The sequence below is a fragment of the Acanthochromis polyacanthus genome, chromosome 19 (genome assembly GCF_021347895.1).
Source record: "Acanthochromis polyacanthus isolate Apoly-LR-REF ecotype Palm Island chromosome 19, KAUST_Apoly_ChrSc, whole genome shotgun sequence".
Lineage (NCBI taxonomy): Eukaryota > Metazoa > Chordata > Actinopteri > Pomacentridae > Acanthochromis > Acanthochromis polyacanthus.
The window spans coordinates 12,839,292-12,865,172 of record NC_067131.1 but is presented as its reverse complement, the minus strand read 5'-3'; the positions used below and the strand labels follow the sequence as shown (position 1 = coordinate 12,865,172).

General features: G+C 38.8%; 5 protein-coding genes across 6 annotated transcripts; all 5 read left to right on the top strand.

Moving 5' to 3' along the window:
* Positions 1–11: 11 nt before the first annotated feature.
* Positions 12–6,013, top strand: pkmyt1 (protein kinase, membrane associated tyrosine/threonine 1). The gene is made up of 8 exons (XM_022200413.2): positions 12–132; positions 1,485–1,895; positions 2,056–2,293; positions 2,805–3,081; positions 3,187–3,293; positions 3,370–3,542; positions 4,709–4,926; positions 5,291–6,013. Exons 2-8 carry the CDS (start codon positions 1,521–1,523, stop codon positions 5,649–5,651), a joined length of 1,749 nt encoding a protein of 582 aa, XP_022056105.1. The 5' UTR covers positions 12–132; positions 1,485–1,520; the 3' UTR covers positions 5,652–6,013.
* A 1,659-nt stretch (positions 6,014–7,672) lies between these two features.
* LOC110955422 (zinc finger protein 181-like) lies at positions 7,673–10,442 on the top strand. Its single transcript, XM_022200417.2, has 3 exons — positions 7,673–7,939; positions 8,457–8,655; positions 8,750–10,442. Exons 2-3 carry the CDS (start codon positions 8,466–8,468, stop codon positions 9,565–9,567), a joined length of 1,008 nt encoding a protein of 335 aa, XP_022056109.2. The 5' UTR covers positions 7,673–7,939; positions 8,457–8,465; the 3' UTR covers positions 9,568–10,442.
* Positions 10,443–11,021: 579 nt separating this feature from the next.
* Positions 11,022–14,031, top strand: LOC110955423 (rho-related GTP-binding protein RhoG-like). The gene is made up of 2 exons (XM_022200418.2): positions 11,022–11,945; positions 12,420–14,031. The coding sequence occupies exon 2, from the start codon at positions 12,445–12,447 to the stop codon at positions 13,015–13,017; it is 573 nt and encodes a 190-aa protein (XP_022056110.1). The 5' UTR covers positions 11,022–11,945; positions 12,420–12,444; the 3' UTR covers positions 13,018–14,031.
* Positions 14,032–14,143: 112 nt separating this feature from the next.
* LOC110955421 (zinc finger protein 773-like) lies at positions 14,144–18,090 on the top strand. Of its 2 annotated transcripts, none has more exons than XM_051939639.1 (3): positions 14,144–14,424; positions 15,205–15,399; positions 15,533–15,653. In XM_051939639.1, the coding sequence occupies exons 1-3, from the start codon at positions 14,393–14,395 to the stop codon at positions 15,561–15,563; spliced, it is 258 nt and encodes an 85-aa protein (XP_051795599.1). In that variant the 5' UTR covers positions 14,144–14,392; the 3' UTR covers positions 15,564–15,653. The 2 variants fall into 2 exon arrangements, with proteins under 2 accessions (XP_051795599.1, XP_022056108.1); XM_022200416.2 differs by having other exon boundaries at positions 14,150–14,424; positions 15,205–15,395; positions 15,533–18,090.
* Positions 18,091–20,842: 2,752 nt separating this feature from the next.
* On the top strand, positions 20,843–25,755 carry LOC110955425 (sesquipedalian-1-like). The gene is made up of 4 exons (XM_022200419.2): positions 20,843–20,981; positions 21,334–21,444; positions 23,219–23,522; positions 24,893–25,755. Exons 2-4 carry the CDS (start codon positions 21,364–21,366, stop codon positions 25,309–25,311), a joined length of 804 nt encoding a protein of 267 aa, XP_022056111.1. The 5' UTR covers positions 20,843–20,981; positions 21,334–21,363; the 3' UTR covers positions 25,312–25,755.
* The last annotated feature ends 126 nt before the right edge of the window (positions 25,756–25,881 follow it).

The window sequence follows — 25,881 nt, the reverse complement described above, 5'->3', positions numbered from 1 at the left end:
GCTGCGCAGCTCTGCGTCAAATGTTCAGAATTTGGCGCGAGCTGCTTACATGGATGAAGGGAGCTCCGTAGGTTTGGACACAGCGACTGTGAGGAAAACTGTTTGGAAAACTGTCGTTCCAACTGGACCATGGTCTGTGTGAGAGCTTTATCTATTTCTGCTTCACTTACGGATGAGTTGTCAGTTACTGTTAGTTATTAAACGGCGGGTTAGCCAGCTAGCAGGGTTGTGTTGTTATGGTTATTGTTGGTCTGCCCTTCTTTGACGTTAGCAGAATGTGTTTTACAGTCGTCAGTGTTGGCAAAAATGAACAATGCTTGTGGTAATGTTTATGATAAGCAATTCAGAAATGTGGATATAATACGTGTTACAGCTGAAAACTCACGCTGTCAAACGTGCGAAATGTTAATTCAGTTTATGTAGCTGGGTTCATTCAGCAGGCCAGGTCTACCAGGTAACACTACTAGCTGTCCACAGGCTGAGAAGACCTGCTGATTTACAAATGAGGTTGTCACCAATCTATTCAGAAGATCTGATCTATACCGATGCCAAACAAAAGTTCTACAACCTGTCAGACGAGAAATTCAGGATGTCACATATCTGTAGTGGTGCTCTCTGCATATAGAGAGTTTCTAACAGTCTTTGGTTTCTTTATACGACAGTTAATTTGGTGACCGAACAGTTTTTATTGTCTATTGGTAAATCTAATGTTACAGTGAAAGTTACGATGTTTCAGAGGAACATTAAATTTAAATGTCTTTGCTGTGGTTCTGTGGAAATCAAACAAATGATGTCTTCGTAGTTTTAAATTAGCACAGTTCTGTGTATCAGCAGAAGAAAGAGTACACTGAATGAGCATGAGCTATACAAAGTTTTAACTGATACATTAACATTAATTGTCAACCAAATGAATAAACAAGGCCGCACAGTTTTTAGTAGATAACATGAGTAAATTTGTTTTGAAAAGATTCTTCTTGAATGATTGGAGTGATTTTTCTGCACTGAAAAAAAATGTTTAAAAGTTAACAAAGGCCATTTGGAGCCTTTCTTATCTGGTGTAACACCAGTAAAGGCATACAGAGCATTTCTTCTTTTTGCTTTACACTTGTCATACTAAGCTTTGTTGTGTTAATTTAATTGACAAATTAGTTGTGTTGCTTCTGACAGAGTGCCTATTTTAGCTTAACATATTTCTGTAATCATTTTTTTTTAAATCTGTGTATCTAAGAACCTTTAAATCAGAGTAAATTGTATTACATCAGACAGGCTCCTCTTGTAGATCAGTCATGTAAAGTGAAAATGTGAATTTTCTGTTCGAATCAAGTAGCAAAAAAAACTTGTAGCATGATTTTATTACGTTAATTGGTCTTATATCATATTACACTTGTGACTATTGCACATGCTCACATCATGTTGTTGGTGAACAGACATATTGTGCATCTCTAACTGCTAGTATTTTATTTCTTTGCTTTTGAATGTTGCAGCTCGTCATAGAAAGAAACTGAAAAAGACTCTACACAATGCCCGTCGCAGTGGAAGCTTCAGTGACCAAGGTGCCTCTTCCTATTCCGACCCACTTCTGCCATGCAGAGCAGTCCTTCTCCCTCAAAAAGCGCCGTCTCCCGTTTTCCTTGTCGTCCGCCTCCAACTCACCCTGCTCTTCTCCTGCTCGACTCTCGCATTCACTGCCTCCTCTGCCACCGTCCAAAGGATGTCCCTCTTTAAGCAGGATGGTCCTCCAGCACACGTCCCACTGGACACCCCTCTCCCTTTCTCTTAGTAAGTCTCCCCCTCCGAATTCTGTGTACGATCCCAGCAAACAGCAGTCCTATTTCAATCAGTGCTTCACTAATTTGGGCCTGCTGGGTAGAGGATCCTTTGGAGAGGTCTTCAAGGTGAGTAAGACAAGGACTTGTTTGTATATGTGTCTCAAAGTTTAGGACAATGTTTACAGCCAATGTTTCTGAAAGCTTTCTTTTCTCACTGCAGGGATGATTATCATGTGTTGTTATATGAATAGAAGATGAGGCCTCTGCGTTTTCTGTGTTTTTCCAGGTGCAAAACAACAAGGATGGCTGCCGGTATGCAGTCAAGCGTTCTGCTCAACGCTTCAGAGGTAAAAGTGAGAGGAACCGGAGTTTAAGGGAGGCCAGGAACCACGAGCGTCTGTGTCCTCACCCCCACATCCTGGATTTTGTGGCAGCGTGGGAGGAGTGTGGCCGACTGTACATCCAGACAGAGCTGTGTAACACAAGCCTGCTGCTCCACGCTGAGAAAAAACCTCCTGGTCCAGGTCTGTCCAAAAACAACAAGAAAACCTGTTCAGATACATAGAAAGTAGGGATGTCAAACGTGTGGCCTACGGACCAAAACCAGCCCACCGGAGGGTCCAATTCGGCCCGCAGGACGATTTTGAAAAGTATAAAAGTTACAGAGAAGACATTAAGTGTGAATTTGAAATAATTCCTAGACCATGACAAGTTCTTGTTCTAGGTTGTGTTAATGATAAACTGAGGCATAATGTTGTTGAAATTGATTTTTTTTTCTTAAGAAATTTCAGGTTCATAATGTTTTGTAGAAAGATAATTCATTAAATGTGAAAATTATTGCGCTGAAACAAAGGAAAAGTTTAGAGTCATCATTATTTATAGGTTATTATGCTATGATTTAACGGGTCTGACCACTTGAGATCAAATTGGAATGAATGTGTCCCCTGAACTGAAATGAATTTGACACCCCTGGTATAAAGTTTGTACTTCTTGACATTCTGACTTTTGTCATTTTTTTTAAACGTTTCCATCCAGATGAGCCTGCAGCCTGGGCATACCTGTGCGACCTCCTCTCAGCACTGCAGCACCTGCACTGTCAAGGTTTTGTGCATCTGGACCTCAAACCTGCCAACGTTCTCATCACTGACTCTGGCCGTCTGAAGCTCGGAGATTTCGGGCTGCTGCTGGAGCTCAAACCGAGCTCAGGTCCTGTAGAGGGGAAAGGGAAAGACGACGTTCAGGAGGGAGATCCCAGATACATGGCTCCTGAGTTGCTCTGTGGGGAGTACGGACCTGCTGCAGATGTTTTCAGGTACACATACCATAAATTAAATTGTATTCCAATATATATATGTATGTAACTGATTGTTCCGATTTAAATTAATGTGTAAATATCATCAAATCTTTGTCTTTTCAGCTTGGGAGTTTCTATTCTAGAGCTCGCCTGTAATATCGACGTTCCAAACGGGGGAGAAGGATGGCAGCAGCTCAGACAAGGCCATCTGCCGTCAGAATTTACCAATGGTGAGGTCCGCTTTCTTTAAAGTCGTCACAAAATGTCCTGTTATCTTTATTGAAATGACTTTTTGGATCTCCACAGGCCTGTCAGAGGAGCTGCAGACAGTTCTCCGGATGATGCTCAACCCAGAACCATCCAAAAGACCCACAGTGTCGGAGCTTCTGGAACTCCCCTGTGTGAGGAAACGCAGATGGAAACGGTGTATTTATCTCATGATAGCTGAGACTATGCTGTCGCTTGCCTCCCTGTGCCAGGTAGTATTCCCCATAAACCCTTTTAACACAAGTTTTTGTATGTATGACATGTTTTGGCTTGCAAAGGGGGAATAAAGTTGTTATGCACTGGCAGCCTTGCCAATATTATTATGGCTGTGATATTAAAATAATGATAATAAGGATACTGCCTTCTCCCGCTCTCTACATTGGAAAAAAATGCCACTCTCGAAACAAGAAAAAAAAACTTATTCCATGGAACTTTTACCTTGAAATAAGTGAAAAAAATCTGCCAATAGAACAGTTAAAAATGGCTTGGTAAGATTTCTTGAAATAAGATATGAGATTTAGAATCTTGAGATCTCAAAATTAGCTGGGAAAACTTATTTTAAGCTTTATTTTACCAGGATTGTCAAGCTTAGGTATCTTGAAATAAGCCAGACATGCAAACAAAAAGGCAGTGTTTCACTCAAAAATAGATTTTTGCTTTCATGTAACCTCTTAATTTGACATGTATTAACTGTCCTGTTGTCCTTATTTATGGGCACCAAAAATATTGTTTCCTTGTCTTAAAAAACCCAAAAAATCACCACAAAAATTTCCCAAATTTCTGAAAATTTGCAAAACCTTCAGGAAGAAAGTTCCTTAAAAATTTCCCTTAAAGGTTTTATTTTTAAAAAATCCCCCAAGTTTGGCAAGAAAATTCTTGTAAATATTTTTTTTAAAATTAGTAAAAATCTTCCCAAAAAAATCCTAAAAACATCTAAAGTGATTCCATTTATATCAGTAAAACTTCTAATATTTTCTGAAGAACATTCACATAAAAATCAACCAAAGTCCAGCGAATTTCACTGGATTTTGGTTTATTTTTATGTGAATGTTCTTAAGAAACATTTTTAACATTTCTTTTTTCCATCAAAAATGTTCAAAAATTTCCCAAAAATGTGGACATCAGAAGTTTCACTGTGAAAAATTTTTTTTTTCCACATTTTTAAACTTTAAAACCATAAATCAAGTGGGATGAGACATTTTGACTGAAAATGCAACAAATAGACTTGGTAAGATTTTGAGTTTTTGCAGTGTAGAAGAGATTTAGGCTGACTTTTTTTTTTTTTTTTTAAAAGCAGAAAAGACGTGACACACACCATCAATTTTGATGGTTCAATTTTTATATTTTTGTGATTTATTTTATCTTTTTCCCCTCATAGTCAGTGGTGTGCTTTGGGTGTAGACTCCTCTCGTCCTTTCGCTTGCCCTTCCTCCCCCGTTGGACTAAGCCACCTCCCTGCACTCCTCCAAAGGAAAACTGGGACAGCGATGTGACTTTGTCCTATAGTGCCATGTGTACCGACTCAGGGAGTGAAGAGGACGATGCCGTGTTTCCACAGCACAGAGACCCAGAGCTTTCTCCCACCTTCTCACACAGGTAGGGAGTCATTGTGTCGATCTGATGATGCTCTTCTAAAGCTTGGGATCGATGCTCTTTAATCAGAAGGCGCAAACAGAATCTCCCACCTCCTGGCTCAGAAAAAGAAGCGAGTCTGTGTTCCTTTATTTAACAGAAAGTTAAGCAGTGCCCCATAATGTCTGGTCATTTGGTTTAAAAAAAAAGCCTATTCTGCCTGAGTAAATTAAGCTGCAGTTTTTCAGTACCAATTTCTGTTTTGGCTCTGCTGCAGAATTTGGTTTCAGAAGCTGTTATTGAGCCACTTCCTTTGCTTCTACCTCGGGCTAAGTTTTTATTTCTGCTAATTTCCTTTGGTATTCTTTCTGTTTTCCACTTTCCGCAGGGTCAAATCCAGACTATCTGTTGAAAGCACGTCCACTCCTCTCCAAGGTTCAATGATACACAGTCCTGTCCACACACCCACTCGCTCAATCCTGGCTGACTGGTCCCCCTGTAATTTGGCTCGTACCCCGTCCAGCATCCATTCTAATGGTTCCTGCTGCACGCTGACGCCCACTGCCAGTCCCATACACTCGGAGCTTCACACAGCTTCCATGCAGAGCTTAAATTCTTCAGTCACCAGGTCCTCACAGCGATCTGGTCGCAAACGGGTCGGAACCGAGGATGTTTTGCCCCGACCCAGCTTTGAACCAAAGAACCTGCTCAGTCTGTTTGAAGAAATGTCTGCAGAGGGACGGCCATGAGAACTAAACTGCCATCTGACGTTTACGAACAAAGGACCTAATGTTTGAATGTACCAAGTTCACTGTTTAACCTGCATGGACTGATGCTTCTTGCCATTGTGTGCCAGTCCTACAGCAGCTTCTTTTAGTGTGTATTTGAAAAGGAGTCAGTTTAGGGAAAAAGGGTTGAATATATAGTTAGACTTTATAAGGCACTTTTTTTAAATGTTTGCGTAAATACAATCTGTTGCTGAAATGACAGGTCATGATTTGATGTCAAATAAGTTCTCTGAAGCCTGTTCTACTCTGAATAATTTACCTTATAAGTTGCAGAAGCAACCAAACTCGTGGAACATGTTGAGACTATAAAGCATAGCAAGATACATTGACTGGTGTAGTTTATTTTCTACACAGTGACATGACAATAACAGAATTATTTCCTTCACAGAATCCAGCTATAAAGGATCAAACAGAAAGATATATCATAAAATCAGCATAATGAATGTAGATTTTTATACAGTATACAACACCAGTACCTTTGCAAAACTGGTCCAACAAAAATTAATATTTTATCTAACAATCAAAAACAGATACTTAAGGAAGAATGTATTGGAGATATAAGCCCCAAAGTAGAAACTCAGTGTAACAAAAGTCAACCTGTGATTTCTGAGTAGTATAACTGTATGCATGCGCTGATTTAAAAAACAAACAAACTTGTAAACAACTGAATATTCTCAGTTTTGGATCTTTGTGCTTTATCAATCTGCATTTTTTTATTTAACCAACTCGGTCCCGTTGAGATACAATGACCTCTTTTTCAAGGGCAGCCTCGTGAAGACAGCAGCCAGAGAAACCTTCAAGGTGCAGCAATTAAAATCAAACACCAACTCACTCAACAAAATAAATAAAATGCATGCTAGATTAAAGCACAGGATTAAGAATTTACAGTAAAACAAGAAGTGTGAAAAGTAGCTGCTGCAAGATCTTTTGTGCAGTTTTTAAGTTCCAATGGTCTTGAGATCCTTCAGATTCAGTGTCCGTGTGTGTGTCTCCATCATGGCTCCACATAGAAAACGAGTGTCAGAAAAGTTTCTTATTTTGAGATTTCACATCCATGAAAGAGAATAAAATCTGTTAAAATCAGATGTAAAAATCAGTCAGAATACAGTTACAGCAGCAACCAGGACGTATAGAATGAGCCATAGTACCACTAATCAGGGCCGCAGTGATCATCCTCTTAAAGTGACACCACACTGTGCTACTTAGAAGTGAAAAACAGGCAAGTTCTTGAGACTTTCACAGGATCTGTCAGTGCAAATCAGAGTTTTCTTGACAGCTCAGGACACTGCATAACTTGCTGTGTCACAAAACTACAAGATTGAACCCGATGAAGACTGGGGCACATTCTTTGTTCAGGTGAGACCAAGATAAATTTATCTGGCTCAGATGAGGTCCAGCATGTTTGGTGTGATCCTCGTCCGGACTACAACAGTGAATGCGTCGTCCTGACAGTGAAGCACAGAGGTGGGAGTCTGCATGTCTGTATAAAGTTTTGAGTAGATAACAATTATACACGGAACCATGAAGGCTTATCATTCAGTGTGCAGAAGAGGAATATTCCAGCATGAAAATGATACAAAGCTCACTGGTGAATCACACATGAGTTTCAAAAGAAGGCCAAGTATGTAGCCGGACTTGAATCCAATACAATTTTTTTTAGATATTTGAAAGAGAAAGGAAGAACAACACAACCCATCCAAAAGTCTCTGAAGAATGCCAGTACATCTCTGCGTAAATTTGGTGTTTTTCATGCCCAGGAAAGTTAAACCTGCTATAAAAAATGAAGATGCACACACACAAAAAAATCAGAAATGAAAACTGTATTGCCTTTAGTTGCATTGATTTCCTACTGTTTTGGAATCCTTTTACATTAGGTGATATTGCACAGGACTGAACTCGCTTCTGCGGAGGTTGTTCTCTGTTCCCACCAGTAGGGGGCAGCAGCGCACCGCAGCCAGGACACTAGTAACCTTTAAACCCAGGAAGAAGATGGTGATTCGTGCTCACATCAAGCACAATTAGCAGGTTATTTATTTGTGTAAATCATTTGTTCTCTCTATCTTAAGAAAAACATGAAAAATAGACTCTTGCTTTGACTTTTATTGATCCACCAGAAGGAATGATGATTCCTAAATGCGACGATTATCTGCATAAACGTGAATATTGGAAACAATGGGTGAATCCAGCGTGAACAGCACTAGATAAACTGGGAGTCAACAAAGGAGTCTGTTTTACAGAATTATTTGAAGGTATGCTGCCGTTTCTTTTGTTAGTAATCATTCATGAGCATGCATCCTTTTACAGTTAGTCTGTGTTAGAGAAATGCATTTGTTTGCAGATTTGCTATACTTGTATTGCATGTAAATGGTATTTTTGCATAAATATTAAATAGCCAGCATATAGTAAAGTCCAAAATTATTCATATTTGTGCTATATTTGGATTTTTAGGTAATTTTATGTTTCCAAATTGGTGTCTTTTGGCTGGAAATTACACAACCAAACCTACAGTTTAACTATAAGTATCACGTCATGTCAGTTTGGAATTATCATTTCAATGTCCCCTACCATCTCTTCTCCTTTGGTAATGTCATTTTCATCCAAAAGAAACTTATTGGTCCAATTAAAACTCATCATAAGTCAAAATTTGGTATGGGTATGAATAACTTTGGGTATATTTTTCATGTCAGGAAGGACAAATTGAAGTCATAATTTTGATAGAAATCATGTTACTCCTCTCACTCACTTTCTTTTCTTTTTTCTTTTCAGTCCTCAAAGATGTCCAAAGTTGAGCGTCTGAATGTCCGAGTGGAAAAACTGCTGTGTAAAGCGGTGCAGGAGGTTCTGGAGGCTGTGAGAGAAACTGTGTCAGAGTACCAGGAGAAAACCGCCAGAACCCAGAGAGAGAACCAGAGTCTGCGGAGGAGGCTGCAGGAGCTCCAAGACAAGATAAACCTTGAGAGCACTGGTGAGAAAACACATCTAAGCATTTGTGTCCAGAAAGTTTTGAGAAATTCGACAGAAAAGTTGATTTTATTTGTCATGATTGTGTTGTACTGCAGGAACAGTGCCACAAACGTCCCCTGAATCCAAGCAGGCCGAGGTGGAACCAAAAGAAAAGCTGGAAGGCAACATAGAAGTCATCCCTTCTGACAAGGTCGCTTCAGTAATTTACCCCTCAGATGAACGTAAAGACGATGATGCACCCATTCCATCCTTAGGTTCTCCATGTCTCTCCCCTAAAGGTGCAACAGGACCTCATGACAACTCTGACAACACTATAAATCTTAAAACAGAGACCGTTAAAGGACAATCAACACCAGTTTTAGACCATGTAGAACCCATTATTGCACTATCGATCCCTGAAAATGATCAGAAAATGAAAGTAGAGCGTGCATCAGAAGAAAGTGGATTGCGCATTGTTAATTATTTTTACAACGGGGCACCAACAAGCACCGCATCTTTAAACCTAGAACCTCCTCAAGCCGCTTTCGGACTCTACAACGAGCCTGGAGTGGCCTTCAGCGTGGATCAAAATTGCAGCGATGGTGGAGCACACAAACAGAACAATGCGCAAACAAGCACAAAGGTGGGATTCTCCGGCTCGACGGCATTTCAGAGAAGCGTCAGGAAACACTACTGCTGCTCGCTGTGCGGTCGCACCTTCAGGCACGCAGGCGACTACAAGAAACACAGCAGGGTGCATACGGGGGAGAAACCGTACTGCTGCTCAGTGTGCGGGAAGCGCTTCAGCCAGTCGGGCTACCTGACCGTACATCTGCGCTACCACACCGGAGAGAAACCGTTTGGCTGCAGTCACTGTGGGAAAAGCTTTAGTCACTCGAGCAACATGAAGAAACACCAGCAAACCCATCTGTGAATCTGCTGTTGTTGATTTTTAGGCAAGGTAACAGAATGGTAACTACAAATTTTGGAATTCAGCTGAGTTTAAGTCCATGAAAAAGTAGCTGTGCCTACTTTTGTCTGTATTATAGAGCACCTGTCACATTCCTGTTGTTCTGCCTTACTGTTATATGTCAGATTTTAATGTGGTACTTACAGGATTCAGCTTGTACAAAGTTTGAATCTCTCACCCTTACAATCTCAGCATAGCTTTGAGCAAACTTGTATGTGAGAGCCGGTGTATTGAGAAGTGCTGAGTTTGCCCTGCTGCTATTTTAAAGTTGATAAGTCTCTGGACAACGGAGCATTATTGAATTGAATGTGTCTGGTCCTTTTAACAAGCACCTGCAGTGTTTTTTGGAGAAGCATCAGACAGCAGTTGCTGGTTGGTGTCAGAATAACAGCAGGTGGTAGTTTGTAGGTGGTTTATTGACAAATCCGATAAGAGAAGCTTACAGGCCGGATGGCAGGCGAGCAGGCAAACAGAAGCAGAGAGCAAAGCAGAGGTCATTAGGAGGCAGGCAGAGGGGAAAAAAGCACAGAAAGAGGAAGAGAAGTCCACTAAACAAACGAATAAAGAGGAGAAATGGAGAACCGGCTCCTCTTCTTCTTTATCAGTTTTTACATCCTCGATCTATGTCGTCACATCTTAGTTCTTCTCACCTGAAATCTGAGGCCACAAAGAGGCAAAAGGAGAGAAGAGTGGAGACGGCTGGCATCAGATTAATATGAAACAACGGCATCATCTGTCTTTTTATGTATTGTATTTTATGATCTCTATGAGATGATCAAAGTGATGTTCATGACATTTTTTATATATCACTTTCAATAAATGTACTTTATAATGTGGAATGAAGGGACAAAAAATTTAAGGATGTCATACATTTTTTTTTACTCTATTTTTCTTTCAAACACACACATACCCCATGAATACAAAAGGAAGATGTACATTTATCAGTCCTGCTCCTGCCATTGTTTGTATTTTAAAGCTGCCAAAGAGGCATGAAGTCTTTTTAACCCTCTAAAACTATTGCAAAAATAGAACTTAATTCATTTTCTTAATCAGTTTTATATATATATATATATATATATATATATATATATATATTTGACGTAATTTGAAAACAAATGTGCAAATGTGACCTATAAAGGGCTTCATTTTTCAGCGTTTTTGGGCCCGAGCTACGTCAGATTTGCACTTTTCTTTTTAAATTACATAGAAATATTAGTAGGAACAATCAATCTTTTACGTATAATCAACTTAAAAACTTTTTTTGTTTTTATTTTCCTTTAAGGACTTAATTTTTCAATGTTTTCAGATCTGAAATACATCACATTTGCACATTTTTTTGTAAATAATATTAGTCATATTAGTAGAAACCATGTATTTTTTTAATGTATGTTCAGCTTAAAAGGCTGTTTTTGGGTTTTTTTCAGTGTTCTTAGTCTCAAATCGTTCAGATCCAGTTGCTTGACATGCATCATATTTGCACATTTCTTGTTATATTACATCAAAATTTTAGTACAAGCAAACTATTTATATATACACATAACCCTGTAATACCCAAATACAGAAAAAAAGAAAAGCAACATGCATTTTAGGAATTAATACATCTTTCAACATGGAGCACTAAAACACATATGAGACAAGGTGGCAGAAAATAAAGAAACCAGAAGAGTGTAAAGGTGTTAACAGGGGAAGTGGTTGTATTAGATGATTGAAAGGCTGGTGGGTGGAAGTGATGAAAAACAAAAAACCAGGAATCAAAGCTGAACTGTGACATCAATGCAATTAATTAGTTAATCCTGCTTGTAGAGCTTCCTTATCAGCATGAAAAGTGTATAAATCATGCAACAAAAATAGCTCTGGCTCTTAAAAGAGGCTGGTCATATAGAGAAAATAGATCCCCTACAAATACTATAGATCCATCTTGGGAGCAGAGAGTTAAACTACAATCAAACATTTGCATTTGTTGTTAATCTGGATTGCGTCATGTCTTCTGTTTTCCTTGTTGTTCGTGTTAAGCAATTTCCTTACTGAGATTTACTGTAGATTTGGTTGAGATAATCAGAAGTGAGGAACACTACAGTGTCCTTTTGCTTCACCTTTCAGAGAGGATGACTAAACATATTTCCCAACACTTGCCAGGTGTTTCCCAATTTCGAAATTTCCAGCAGCTACTTACTCCATGTTCCTTCCTGGCATGCTGCAACTCGTTTAAGCAGGATACTGGGTAGAAATGATGAAATGTGACTTCCTGCTACACACATTTTTTACATTTTTACTCAGGCAAGCAAGATACAAGATACAAGACACTTCAACCCAACACTCTGAAACAACAGCAGATTTGAGAGGTAAGTTTGATTCTTCCATTAGTTCTGTTTATTGATTTTGTGTCTGTTACCACCACAAAATAAACATTTTGAAGGTAATGTTAAAAAATTTGGAGATCCTGTCTAATAATTCAATCAATACTATTTGAGAGGATAGATGAATATGAGCTTGAATGTCAATATGAAGGTTTTTTTTATTATTATTTTAAACAAAAGACCCAGAGATCATAATTATGAGATGTTTTCTCGTAATTATGACAAATATAGTACCAAAATATTAAACCCAGCTTCATTGCTATGGTAAATGTACACTATGAAAGCAGATTGAGTTACCAGAAGTTGAGCCAGATTTAATCGTACACATTTATAAAGAAATGTCCAAATAGTCATCCATATAATTAGTAGGCTATAAGCTTAGCATCCTGTAGAATCAGGGCAGGTGTTGAACCATTAAACAGAAGGAAAAGGTCAAAATCCATTGTGGTTGTGTTTCAGACTTTCTTGAGGCGAGGTTGTCAAAATGCAGAGTGTCAAATGTGTGATTGTTGGAGACAGTGGAGTAGGAAAGACCTACCTGCTCCATACCTACATCAATAACGTCTATCCGAGGGACTACATACCGTGTTTCTATGAGACATACAGCAGAGAGGTCAGTGTAGGCAACCAGCAGGTCAGTCTGACTCTCTGGGACTCGGCCGGCAGGGACGACTATGAACATTTTCGCCAGCTCATCTATAACAAAGCAGATGTCATCATCATCTGCTTCTCCATTGCTGACCCAACGTCCTATGAAAATGTGAAGCGAAAATGGTACCCAGAGGTGAAACGCCATTGCCCTGATGTGCCTTTTGTCCTTGTGGGAACTAAGAGTGACCTGCGAGATGATCAGGAGGTTCTGGAGACACTGAAGAAGCAGAATCAGACCACATTGACCCAGCAGGAGGGAATTACAATGGCAAATCAGATACAGGCTGTTAAATATCTTGAGTGTGCTTCAAGCAATCAGGAGGGACTGAATGAGGTGATTGATGAGGCTGTGCGGGCCTTTCTCAGCCATTCAGTTACCAAAGAAAAGTCATGTATTCTCATGTAGGTTAAGATCCCAAACAAATCCTTTATTTTGAAATGATTAAGGAAATCTTAGAATATGCTTTTGAGTTTATTTCAGTGTATAAATAATCTATGTGCTGGTGTAAGCTACCAGAACATCTTAGTACCTTGTATGCACTTGGTCTTGTATGTGAATACCACAAAAGTATCCAGTTTGACTTAAAAAAAATATTTAAAAGACTATGCTAGTTACATTAGTTAGCTCATCAAACTGTCCACATAAATAATTACTTAGTTTATTATGATTACCACAAACACTGAAAACTCTGTCCATGTGTGATGACAGTCTAATTACTACTTTATCAACAGTAAAAATAAAAATGTCTCGAAAACTGTGATGATTCACGTCTGACTGAAGATTCCTACATTACAGCTAGAAGCAACAAACTTAACATCAACTCTATGAATGTTTTGTGGGTGAAAATAACTAAATAAAATAGATTGCATCAACTATTTCTGAGCATCATTAATTAAGCTGTTGTGTGTCAGTTTTTATCACAGTAACATGTTCCTTTCCTGAACTTTTCTTTTTGTAATAAATTTGAAAATGTAGAGCAAAGTTAATGAGAAGGTTAATTTTGGTACACAAACTGTGTCTTTTGCTCTTTTTGATATCTTTGCACCAGTTTTAGTGATGGAATCCATAAAAATCCTTCCTCAAATCGCTTCACACATCTCAAAGTATGTTGCTTGTGCATGACGGCTACATGTTCATGTGACAACATGCAGCTCAGACTTGTTGTGTTGAAAATGATATGCAAAACTTGCTAGTTCTGACTTAGTAAGATTGCCATTGTGACTTTTACGGGAAAGTGCACTGGGTGCTTGTTCAGACTTGAAGCCGACATGCTGAGATGTTGTCAGATGAATGGAAAGGAGTAAATGTCTGAAAGGAGCTTAATTAAGAAATAAAGCTGTAGTCCATTTCAGTTCGGACATTGTTTGTTCATTTTGTTGTGACTTGGTTTTTAATAAAGTATGAAGTCTTTTTGATCAAGTTGTTGTTGTTGTTTGTTGTTTCTCGGGATTTGTCAGGGCATTATCACAGGACAATAGAGTTAAATCTGTTTAAAAGGCTTAAACTCGCGCTTTTATTGTGAAAACCACCACAACGCGGAACTGATTCAGTTTGTACTTCCGGAGGTCGTGGATTGTTTTGTTGCGTTCACAGTTGTGCTTTGTAATGTTGTTTTTGTTTGTTGATTGTTTTTTAGCCGTTACACCGCTTCGGGCACCATAAAAGAAAATATTTTCCAGACACAGTGACCATATTGACGATTTGTTGGACTTCTGGGACGTTTAAATGGAAAATTATAACGTACGGAGTTAGCAGCTAATGTAGCTAACGTTAGCTGTTTATGTTGAAGCTAACTTCACGGCTAGCTTGCAGGTACCAGTGCAGTTTTTCACCATTCTTAACTAGGGAGCAAACACACGAGTTTTGCTGTGGTCGTTTCACATGTGTTTAGACGAACTTATATGTGAATTTACTGTCATATAAACGTGATAACATTACCTGTAATTAAGCTGTATTTCAGGGTAATTATTGCCATTTGCCTAAAGAATTACTGCTAAAAGCCCACATTGTCACAGATTCTCTCGATTTTTAGTTTTTTTTTAAAAGAACGTTACTTATGAACTATTAACTGAGCTTGCTGATTCCCATTCTGTTTCTCTCCTGTATCATAATAGTTAAGTTAGTGACCAGTTTATGAAAGAGCAAAGTAGCTCAGCATCTTTCAATGTTCTGGTTTGTCCACAACTCAGACATATTTAATTTATTATCATAAAGGAGTGAAGACACCAGAGAATATTAAATGTTAAGAAGCTGAAGTAAGAAAATTGTAACTTTTTTTTTACTCTAAAAATATCCAAACCAATTCATTGTAGAAGTAATGTAGCATTTCATTTGATAGCTGACAATTAAAGGATTTAATAATTGCGGTTCTGGTATAAATGGATGTGTAACCAACTAAACAAAACCAATTTTATCTACCCCAAGTTGCTACTATATAACCCCAGTGTTTATGAGGCATTTTCTATTCATTACTATCTAATTAAATATCCTCATTATGGTTTATTTTGCTGAGAGTTACGTGTAGTCGTTCCATAATTTATCCACGGTCTTTTCTTCCCTGCATGTTTTTTTTTATTATTATTATTATTTCAGGATGTCTAAACTTGACCGTTTGAATGCCCGTGTGGCCAAACTACTGACAGAAGCAGTGCAGGAGGTTCTGGAGGCGGTGAAGGAGACGGTGTCTGAGTACCAGGCCAAAACTGCCAGAACACAGAGAGAGAATGAGAGTCTGAGGAGGAAACTGCAGGAGCTTCAGGACAGGATATCCAAAGAAAGCACTCGTGGGTACAAGCGTAATTATCTCGGGGCATTTCTCATTTTACTTCATGTAACATTTTCATTCTGGTTGAAGTGGCTTATTTGCAACAAGTTCTTGGATAAAAGTAAACACTTTTTGCTTTTGGTCTTAATTTCACAGCTGTTCTATCTACGAGCGAGCCATTACTTGACGTTAATGACGACACAGAGAATCATGAACAGGATTTGAGCCTCAGTCAGAGGCTTAATTCAGATGTCACTGTCACGGAGCAAAATGTGGTAAACAGCCACATAGTTGATGTAAAGCAGGAATCCAGGGAGCCAGAGAGCCACACTGATACTCAGTCACAAACTGACTGCAAATTGGCTCAAAAATCACCAGAGCATTGCGTAGCACAGCCAGATGTTATCAAGGATGCAGCGACTGGCCACACATCACACAGTGCAAACAGGGACACCAGCTCAGTCTCATCAAATAACGTGTGCAGCTCTTACTCTGGCAGTCTGTTTGGGGTAAACTTGGCTGCCATAAAAAGAGAATCGAACCCAACAGAATGCACAACATCAGAGCAACCATCTGCTCCAGAACAATACACCGGATGTGTGGATTTAAGCTGCAACTCTTCTCGTCACACCGCTGCAGAGACCCAGAGGCCACAAGTTAGTGCAGAACCTTGCGGAGTTGTTTTTGTCCATTCAAATCACACCACACACAGAAGGCATGGATTTACAAAAGCCAACAGGGCTGCTAGTGATGGGAGACAAATCAGGATGGAACATCTCAGGAGAGATGAGCTACACCTGTGTGTTGTTTGTGGAAAAACATTCAGTCGGGTGGGAAATTTAAGAATCCACCAGCGTTGTCACACAGGAGAGAAGCCATATGGCTGCGTGCAGTGTGGGAGGCGATTCAGTCAGGCAGGAGACCTGAAAAAACACAAGAGGGTCCACACAGGGGAGAAACCGTACTACTGCAACCAGTGTGGAAAGAGCTTCAGTCGAGGGGAGAATCTCAAAAGACACCAGAGGATCCACATCGGAGAAACTTTGCAGTTACGGCAAGCATGGAGTGAGCAACAGTTCTGATTAGTTCATTACATAATGCACAAATTAATAAAATCGGAAGGTACTTTTGTGGCGAAAATGTGAATGACAATTTTTGATCTGTGCCCTACGTTTAGGAAACAGTTACTAGTCTGCTACAGAGGGTGTGAAAAGGGTAGTCTCTAGTAGCTCTTTGGGAATTCTCACAACAGTCTAGAGCTGTATTCGATGAAAGAAAGTCGTGGTTTGCAGATATTATATCTACTCCTAAACTAATTGATAGGAGAAAAAAAATGTTGCCTTGAGAATAACTAAATGCATGCACTGAGTGCACATTACCTGCTAACCTTATTAGCCTAAATCCATTATACATAAGCATATATGATTCGTAGTTGCAGCATATTAAGTCATGTTGACCTCATTATTTTATACTGAAATTATAACAACAGATTCAGCAGAAACCAGAACGCACCTGCCCTTATTCATGTGATTTCTGAAAATCACATGATATATCCCCACACAAAAGCTATCAAGGAATATAAAGCAGACTCGTTGGCCTGTCATTTTTAGAAGAAATGCCATATTGGCTATTGAGCTGTGATATATAAATTTGTGTCAGCAAAGATTAAACTTGTGTTTTTGGCCATTTCTGTAAACATAATGCAGCTGCAGCACGACTTTTGTGACATGGTGTCAAGTGGTTAATGGTCAGTGTTACATAATTAAAACCTAGCATTTTCAGTTACGCTAGGCCAAATCAAAGTTGTGAAGACATGGAGGTGTCCAGAGGTAGTGTGTTCCTCTCTCTCCCAAAAATAATGGTTTAATCCTGGAATACTTTTCTCCTTTTTGAAAGGAACACTGACAACTATCTGACCAATTAGAATGTGGTCTGATGAGAACATATAAACCAAACAATTGACCAGACCTGCAGATGACAGCACAAATAATTGTGCTGTTTTGTTTTTTTTAATGTTCCTCCAAGCACAATGAACAGGGCTGCAGTAACTGATCCTTAACCAGAGAGGCTGATGCTTTACAGATGGAGATGCCCTCATACAAAGGCACACTATCAGAATGTAAATTAGTTCCTTCTGAGTATTTTTTTTGTCATGAGGAAAGCTGTGGAATTTAAATGAATAGACAGTTGAATTTGCAAACAAGTTAAAAGTTTTGGAGGTCATTTCAGTTCATTTGGTTGACAAACTGTGGTGCAGACTGTGACACCATGTTAGCTCTGTTGCACCTGTTAGGAGTTTGAACATCACACTTTCTGTCGTATTTCTACATAATTGGTCCTTCTAATGTTTGGTTATCTCATGTAATTCCAGGTTTAGCTGTGAGAGGAAACTTTTCAACAATGGCATTTGCTTTATAAAAGCTGTATTTGGGCATCTCTGCTTGTATTAATTTTGGTCTAAACAGATGTTCTGTCTAAAAAGCAGGTTAATTAGTTTTGGCTGACACTGTTATATAGTGTAACACACGCAGAATGGGCTTTCATGTTACGTAAATGTCCAAGATAAGGACTTTGTAAAAACCTGAACAGCATGATTGTCATTAAAACTGCCTGTTATTCCAGACTGATTAATTGCTTGCTTGTTTGTTAAATCTATTTATTGCAATCTGAAATAGAGCTGCTGAAACAATAAATTAATTTATTACCACAACAAATGGCTTATCACCTTATATTCCCTGTGGATGTGGTAAATATTTTACATCCTGAGTTGTTTGGTTCAAGTAATTTTCTAATGGTTGAATGTGTGAGAAATTATCGTGATTTTACCCACCAGATGTCAACAAACAACTGATTACGATGTCAACAGTATTTAACCAAGAGAGTGTTTTACATGGTTCCATTTGAGAAACAGTGGCTCGATGTACAAGATACAGGAAATGTACAGTGGGTACAGAAAGTATTCAGACCCCTTGAAATTTTTCACTCTCTGTGTCATTGCAGCCATTTGCCAAAATCAAAAAAAGTTCATTTTATTTCTCATTAATGTACACTCAGCACCCCATCTTGACAGAAAAAAAACAGAAATGTAGAAATTTTTGCGAATTTATTAAAAAAAAACTGAAATATCACATGGTCATAAGTATTCAGACCCGTTGCAGCAACATTCATATTTAACTCACATGCTGTCCATTTCTTCTGATCCTCCTTGAAATGGTTCTGCTTCTTTATTGGAGTCCCGCTGTGTTTAATTAAACTGATTGGACTTGATTAGGAAAGGCACACACCTGTCTATATAAGACCTTACAGCTCACAGTGCATGTCAGAGCAAATGAGAATCATGAGGTGGAAGGAACTGCCCAAGGAGCTCAGAGACAGAATTGTGGCAAGGCACAGATCTGGCCAAGGTTACAAAAGAATTTCTGCAGCACTCAAGGTTCCTAAGAGCACAGTGGCCTCCATAATGCTCAAATGGAAGAAGTTTGGGACGACCACAACTCTTCCTAGACCTGGCCGTCCAGCCAAACTGAGCAATGGTGGGAGAAGAGCCTTGGTGAGAGAGGTAAAGAAGAACCCAAAGATCACTGTGGCTGAGCTCCAGAGATGCAGTCGGTAGATAGGAGAAAGTTCCACAAAGTCAACTATCACTGCAGCCCTCCACCAGTCGGGGCTTTATGGCAGAGTGGCCTGACAGAAGCCTCTCCTCAGTGCAAGACACACGAAAGCCTGCATAGTTGGCCAAAAAACACATGAAGGACTCCCAGACTATGAGAAATAAGATTCTCTGGTCTGATGAGACCAAGATTGACCTTTTTGCTATTAATTCTAAGCGGTATGTGTGGAGAAAACCAGGCACTGCTCATCACCTGCCCAATACAATCCCTACGGTGAAACATGGTGATGGGAGCATCATGTTGTGGGGGTGTTTTTACGCTGCAGGGAAAGGACGACTGGTTGCAATTGAAGGAAGGATGAACAACTCTGTGACCGTTCTTGACTGGCCCAGCCAGAGCCCTGACCTAAACCCAATTGAGCATTTCTGGAGACACCTCAAAATGTCTGTCCACCGACGTTCACCATCCAACCTGACAGAACTGGAGAGGATCTGCAAGGAAGAATGGCAGAGGATCCCCAAATCCAGGTGTGAAGAACTTGCCATTCCTAAGAAGACTCATGGCTGTACTAGCTGAAAAGGGTGCTTCTACTCAATACTGAGCACAGGGTCTGAACACTTATGACCATGTGACATTTCAGTTTTTCTTTTTTAATAAATTTGCAAAAATTTCTACATTTCTGTTTTTTCTGTCAAGATGGGGTGCTGAGTGTACATTAATGAGAAATAAAATGAACTTTTTGATTTTGGCAAATGGCTGCAATGACAGAGAGTGAAAAATTTCAAGGGGTCTGAATACTTTCTGTACCCACTGTATGTTATACGCTACCTGATGACACTGCGACTACTTTGTTCATTTTGAGGGTGAATCATTTGTCATATTTAATACCATATGTGTATATTTCAGAAGGAATACACCACTTTAATGTTTACAACATCTGAATTTAGTGTTTCCCTTATAATGATCTACAAATGGTCTACTGTTGTGACTTAGAGGAAAAGTGAAACATACATTTTCTATTATTTATGTTGTTCGTGTACTGTTTTTTTTTTTTTTTATACCTGCCCAAGGACAACAGATCCAAAATAGCTGCTAGCTAACGCTGATACGGTTACTTTATTGTTAGAAAAAGGTTTAAATTTGGCCAATTGTGCACCACAATTTTCAGAGCTGGTCAACTGGTGACAAATTCTCAAGATTAAGAGACTAATTCAAAACAGTAGAATAGGAAAAAGGAATTTCATTGGGTCCTTAAGATGAATGTAGAATGGTAGTGTGATCAATAAAACTATTGCACAAAATAAATTGATTATAATATAGCAGAATAGATAGATAATGTTGATGCTAATAATAATACCGTTCAAAAGTTTGGGTTTTGGTTACAAAATTACAATAAACAAAAAGAAAAAAAATATATTATACATTTTTACAAGAATTTTTCCTTCTCTCTCCCTTTCCTCCTCCCCTACTCCTCTCACAAAAAAGAAAAGATGAAAAACAAAACAAAAAAGCCCAAAACACCCCCCCCCCAAAAAAATATGTATATACGTATATACAATAATAGTTATTTACAAGTTCTGTAACCGAAAAAGGAATAGACAGAAGCCGAAGCTTATTTTGCATAAATCTACAGAGGATCATTTCCAGCTACCATCACTCCTGTGCTCTAATGCTACATTGTGTTAGCTAATAAGGCTAATTAATGATTAGAAAACCCTTGTGTAATTATGTTAGCTCGAAACCAGTATCTGAAACTTATGAAGTTACATAATAATACAGCAACATTAAGCATAATAAATAATTAAATACATAAAAGTGATAATTAACAGAGTTCGGTTGGACTGGGGTCAGTGAAGGCAGCACTCATTGGTCACATTAACAGTATTGGAGCTGTTTGTGCTTCTGTTGACGTGGAGCTGCTTCACTCCACCAGGAAGAACCACAACCGACACACACCCACCAAGGAAATCCTCCCAGTCACACACTCCACCAAGGTGAGTAAACAACAACCATGTGGACGCAACTTTTCTTTACTCACTTTACTTGTGAAACTCGACAGTTTTAGTCGCTGTGAAGCGGCTCAGACTGACGTGTAAAACAGTTGTCGTTATTAATGGCGACGGTTTGGCTAGTTTCCAGCAAATATTATCAACACGCTCAGTTACTTCCTGGTTCAAAACAGAAACTTGGCTGTTTAAAAGTATTAACTTCGGTATGTGGAGGTTTCCTTGTAGTAAGACATTGTTTAGCCTCCAGACATCATGAACAACACTTTCAATATCCGTTCTCCATCAACACACAACAAGCAGGCTGAGGTTTGTTGTTTTGTCGTTGCTTGTGTTTCAGATTCTGCTTTGAAGACTCTGTGATGTTGAAATGAAGATTGATGAGAAAGTTCTCACCTACTTTGAATCTTGCAACTCACCTGTGGACAAAGAAGGCTTCCTACATAAGAAGGTAAGACACTGTGACTAGAATAAATTGAACTTTGTTCATTTTAATGGGGAATATTTTGTCATATTTTATACCGTAAGTGTATATTTCAGGAGGAATGCACCACTTTGACATCTGAATTTAATGTTTTTCATGTAAATGCAGCCTGCAAATGGTCGACTTTTGTGACTTAGATGAAAGGCTCAACATCTAATTTCTATAATTTATGTTTTTGTTGTGTATGTATTGCTTTTTTGTACCTGCCCAGGGACAACAGATCTAAATTAGCTGCTCGATAACTCTGATTACTTTATTGTTAGAAAAAGGTATAAATTTAGCCAATTGTGCACCACTGTTTTCAGAGCTGTTCGACTGGTGACAAATTCTCAACTACTGAGTTAATCCAGAGATGTCGTAGTGGCTCTAAAGGATAATAATCAGCTAGTATGATCAGTACACAGTCACTTCTATGACCACAGACTATAAAAGGCCACCTAAAAATTCAACTTTATTGTAATAATATATTGTCACAGACGCTGCATGTCAGTTAGGGCCGTAATCAGGAACTTAAATGGATAGAATGAATGTGCAGAATGTAATAAAGTACAGCACAACGAGTTTATGTTTTTGTTCAATATGAAAAAAATTACATTTCCACCATCAATGAAGGCTGTAAAGGCACAAACTGGTGCATAATAATTCACAAAAATACAGGAAAGTAAGCGTTTTATGCTCACACTTTTCTTGGGGAAAAAGCCCAGACCCCTGTTTGATGTGTCCCCTCAAGGTTTAAACAAAATCTACGCAGATGTTTACAGCATTATCTCAATAATAATCATTTAAGAATAAACCTTTCAAAACAGCTTCAAAGTGCTTTACATTTGACAGATAGTCTGCCTATGATACAGTAAAATTAACATATCTGAAGTCTTGAATACTTGATTTTCCTTTAATTATATATAGATTTCAAACAAAAACAGCAATTCTATTTATAGAGCACTTTAAAAACAAGAGTTTACAAATTGCTTTGACAGGCAATGTGAAATCAAGATACCTAGAACGCAACATGGCAGTAATTAAGATAAAGTTCAAACAAGATGGCAATAAATGCAAAATGCAAGTCACCATTGTTTAAGAAGCACATTTACAGCAGTGGCCTTTGAGCCAAAGTGCTTTTCAGTAGAGAAATAAGATCGCTATTTAAATTCAATTTCATATATTAAGGTTAAGAGGCTACAGTATTATTGATTATGGAAAATATTTCTGGTTAATTTAAATACTAAGATTTAGATTTATATATCTATAAAGTATAAATTAACCTGACTGACCTTACTGGTAAGGTGAAGAACCTACAACGTTGCACTTGGTTAGAAATTCTGACATTGCATCCGTATTTCTACTCATGGAAGAATCTGTATTATACTACTTATATGCACAATATTATTATTTCCACATCCAGAACAATTTGGACAATCTGAAGTAGTACGTATGTATATTTTTTGTTCATTTTCATTTTTCAACTGTACTGTCTCCTTTGCTGCTCTAACAATGTAAATTTCCTCGCAGTGGTATTATTAACCGTGTGTCGTATCGTAAAACCCTACTAAAATTTTATTATAAACACAATGACTCCAAACATCCCCTAATAAATATATAATAACATCTACTTCTTTCTTTGCTGCCTGGTGTTACATTTAACCTCCCAGTTTGCTACTTATTTCGCAAAAGCAGTTGTGTAACAAACTGAGGGTATTTCTAGATGATGGAGTAAACCACAGAAAGCTCAACTGTCTCACAGGGGGAGATAAAGACTTCCTATCAGAAGCGCTGGTTCGTGCTGAAAGGGAACCTCCTCTTCTACAAGGACCGGCCGACCGACCGGGACCTGATTGGGGTGATTGTTCTGGAGGGCTGCACCGTCCAGCTGTGCGAGTCCGACGAGCAGTTCGCCTTCTCGTTGGTGTGGAACGAACCGGGCCTGAGGACCTACAAGTTTGCGGCAGAGGACCAGGCGAGTCAGGAGAGCTGGATCAAAGCCCTGCTGTCGGCCAACCACAGCTACATGTCCCTGCTGGTGATGGACATGGAGAAGAAGTACAGAGGTGAGGCACAGAGAGGCAGAGTTTCTTTATCTCTGTGGAGGGAAGAGAGCGACCTTTGTTCTGAGCAACAGCTGTGAGAGGCGTTGCATCACTGTTCACAGCCTCTAGATACCAAGAACACTGTGGTACAGGCTTTACACACAATATAATCTCATGAAAAGTGTCTGCTAGTTTCAGCAGATGCATCACATTTTAAGACTGTTTAGAAGAGGAGCTAAATAAACTGTTCTGTAGTCTTTCGAGGGCACAGTGTGTAACAATGACCTTTTGCTGGAATGGATTAATCTGCTTTTGCCTAGAAAATAGTGAATAATAATTTCCCACTACCTCGGTTTGACATTTGGTCTTGTTTGACTGTCAATCAAAAACTCAAAGGTACAATTTTACAAGCATGTAAAAGAAAGAAGAGCTTCAGATTCTCACATTTGATAAATTGAACACCGCAAGGGAAACAACAAAAAACAAAACAGTATTTTTGCTTCAAAACTCTTAAAGAAGAGTCAGTCAGCAAATTGATTATTAGTGCTATAATTGCTGCTCTAATTGCCACACGCTTTAAAATGTAAATACGATTTTCCTCTGCTGTGTGTGTAAAATGGAGCGTTGAATTATCCACTCTTTGACAAAGAGGCAGGAAAGTCTTAGTACAGACACAAAGGTAAGTTTCATTGACGGGTATTTTATGCATAATACAGGGCTTTAGTTATTTGTGTACATCGGCTGTTACACTGGTTACTGTAATAACGAACATGTAAATTAATTTATTCAATTGTTTTAACTTGATTGATTTTGCCTTCAGGTTTTCAGAGTAGGAAAGAGTCTGTTTCTCACTCTCAAGTCAACAAAGAAATGCGTCGCGATCTGGCCCTCTTGTGGGAGGTTTGGGAAGAGAGTTTGCAATCAAACAGTACCAAAAATTGCTTTTCATAAGTAATAAATGATTTTGAAATGTATATATTTGAGTTGTGTAGGTGTAAGACGGTGCTTTACTGCCTGGGTTGATGTAGTCAGAGATTGCTTGTAGGATTGAAGGTTTAGTCAGTGGCTCTTCTTGTCATCTTATCGAAGTGTCCTTGAGCTAATCAGTGGGTGCTTCTCATTATGCTATCATGTGTTCTGGATTTCTTTTCCTCAGGTTTCTTCCCAGCGTCTTAGCTCTGTATGTGTTTTTCTTGCTTTAAGGGTTAGAGTGCTGCTCGCTCCTTGAGATACATTTACTGTAGATGATGAGAAGATCCTCTAGAGAGCATAATGAAAAACACCTCATGAACCAACTAAAAACCTCTGCTTAATAAATGTCTTTTTTTTTTACCTGTTAATGTTTCCTCAGCTGTTTGGTTATCTGTGTTTTCTCTCTACTCTCCCCTCAGATGCTTTAGGTGCGTTCGGCAGTGAACCACGCAAGACTTTCTCAATGCCCAATTTCAGCACAGCACAAGTAGAATATCCGGCCGCCTTTCTGAACACACAAGCTGCAACACTGTCTTCGTATCCAGCACCAGCTGTGGCAGCAGCACCCAGTCCTATGCTCCAGACTCCAAACATCTCATCCAAAACAGCCAGCAAGAGATCCCCCAAACTGTGGGCCAAGAAGAGCGCTAATGTGATGCCTGTTAACACTGCAGCTCTGTCCATGGGGGAGTGGTCAGCAGTCTGTTTCAGCACCAGGGAGGAATTCAGTAAACTCCACGATGACTTTGGAAAAGAAGTAAAGGAACTGATTGCCGATTGGAAAAGAGGAAACGGTGACGAAGTTGTTCAGGAAGGAAACTTAATAGATTTTGGATAGTAAATGGGAAGTTTACTCAGTTTCTTAACCTTAATTTAAATAACAATGTTTGCACGACCAAGCTGTTTTGTAAATTGTGATATAGTTAGAGCAGTTATTTTTAAGATGTATTTTTTATTCAGGAACATACTGTTTCTTTTTTCTTTTCTTTTTTTACTTATTACACCATAGATTTATCCATAAATGATCTATGATCTGCACTGTTGCCTTTTGACACTTTGTAAAGTGATAGAATCATAGACACCAGCTCCAAGCTAGATTCTTATGTGGCTTTCTTTTTCTACTCCAGCTAGTTTATCTTTAGTAACTGTAGTGGCATTGGATATCTAAAGTCAGGGTTTTAACGTATCTTAATGATGCTCCAGTATGTTTTTCTTTCCAATGATTGCACAAATGGAAAGCAAAAAGAAATGTCGACATGAAATTAAATGGTGTAATACTGCCTCTATGTTTCCTGCTATACTGTGTGTCACAAAAAAGCTTAAGTTGTTCAAACACAACAAAAAAACCTTAGCCTTAATTTGCTATATATTGATTTGAAATCGGCTCTTATCTGACTACAAATTAGTT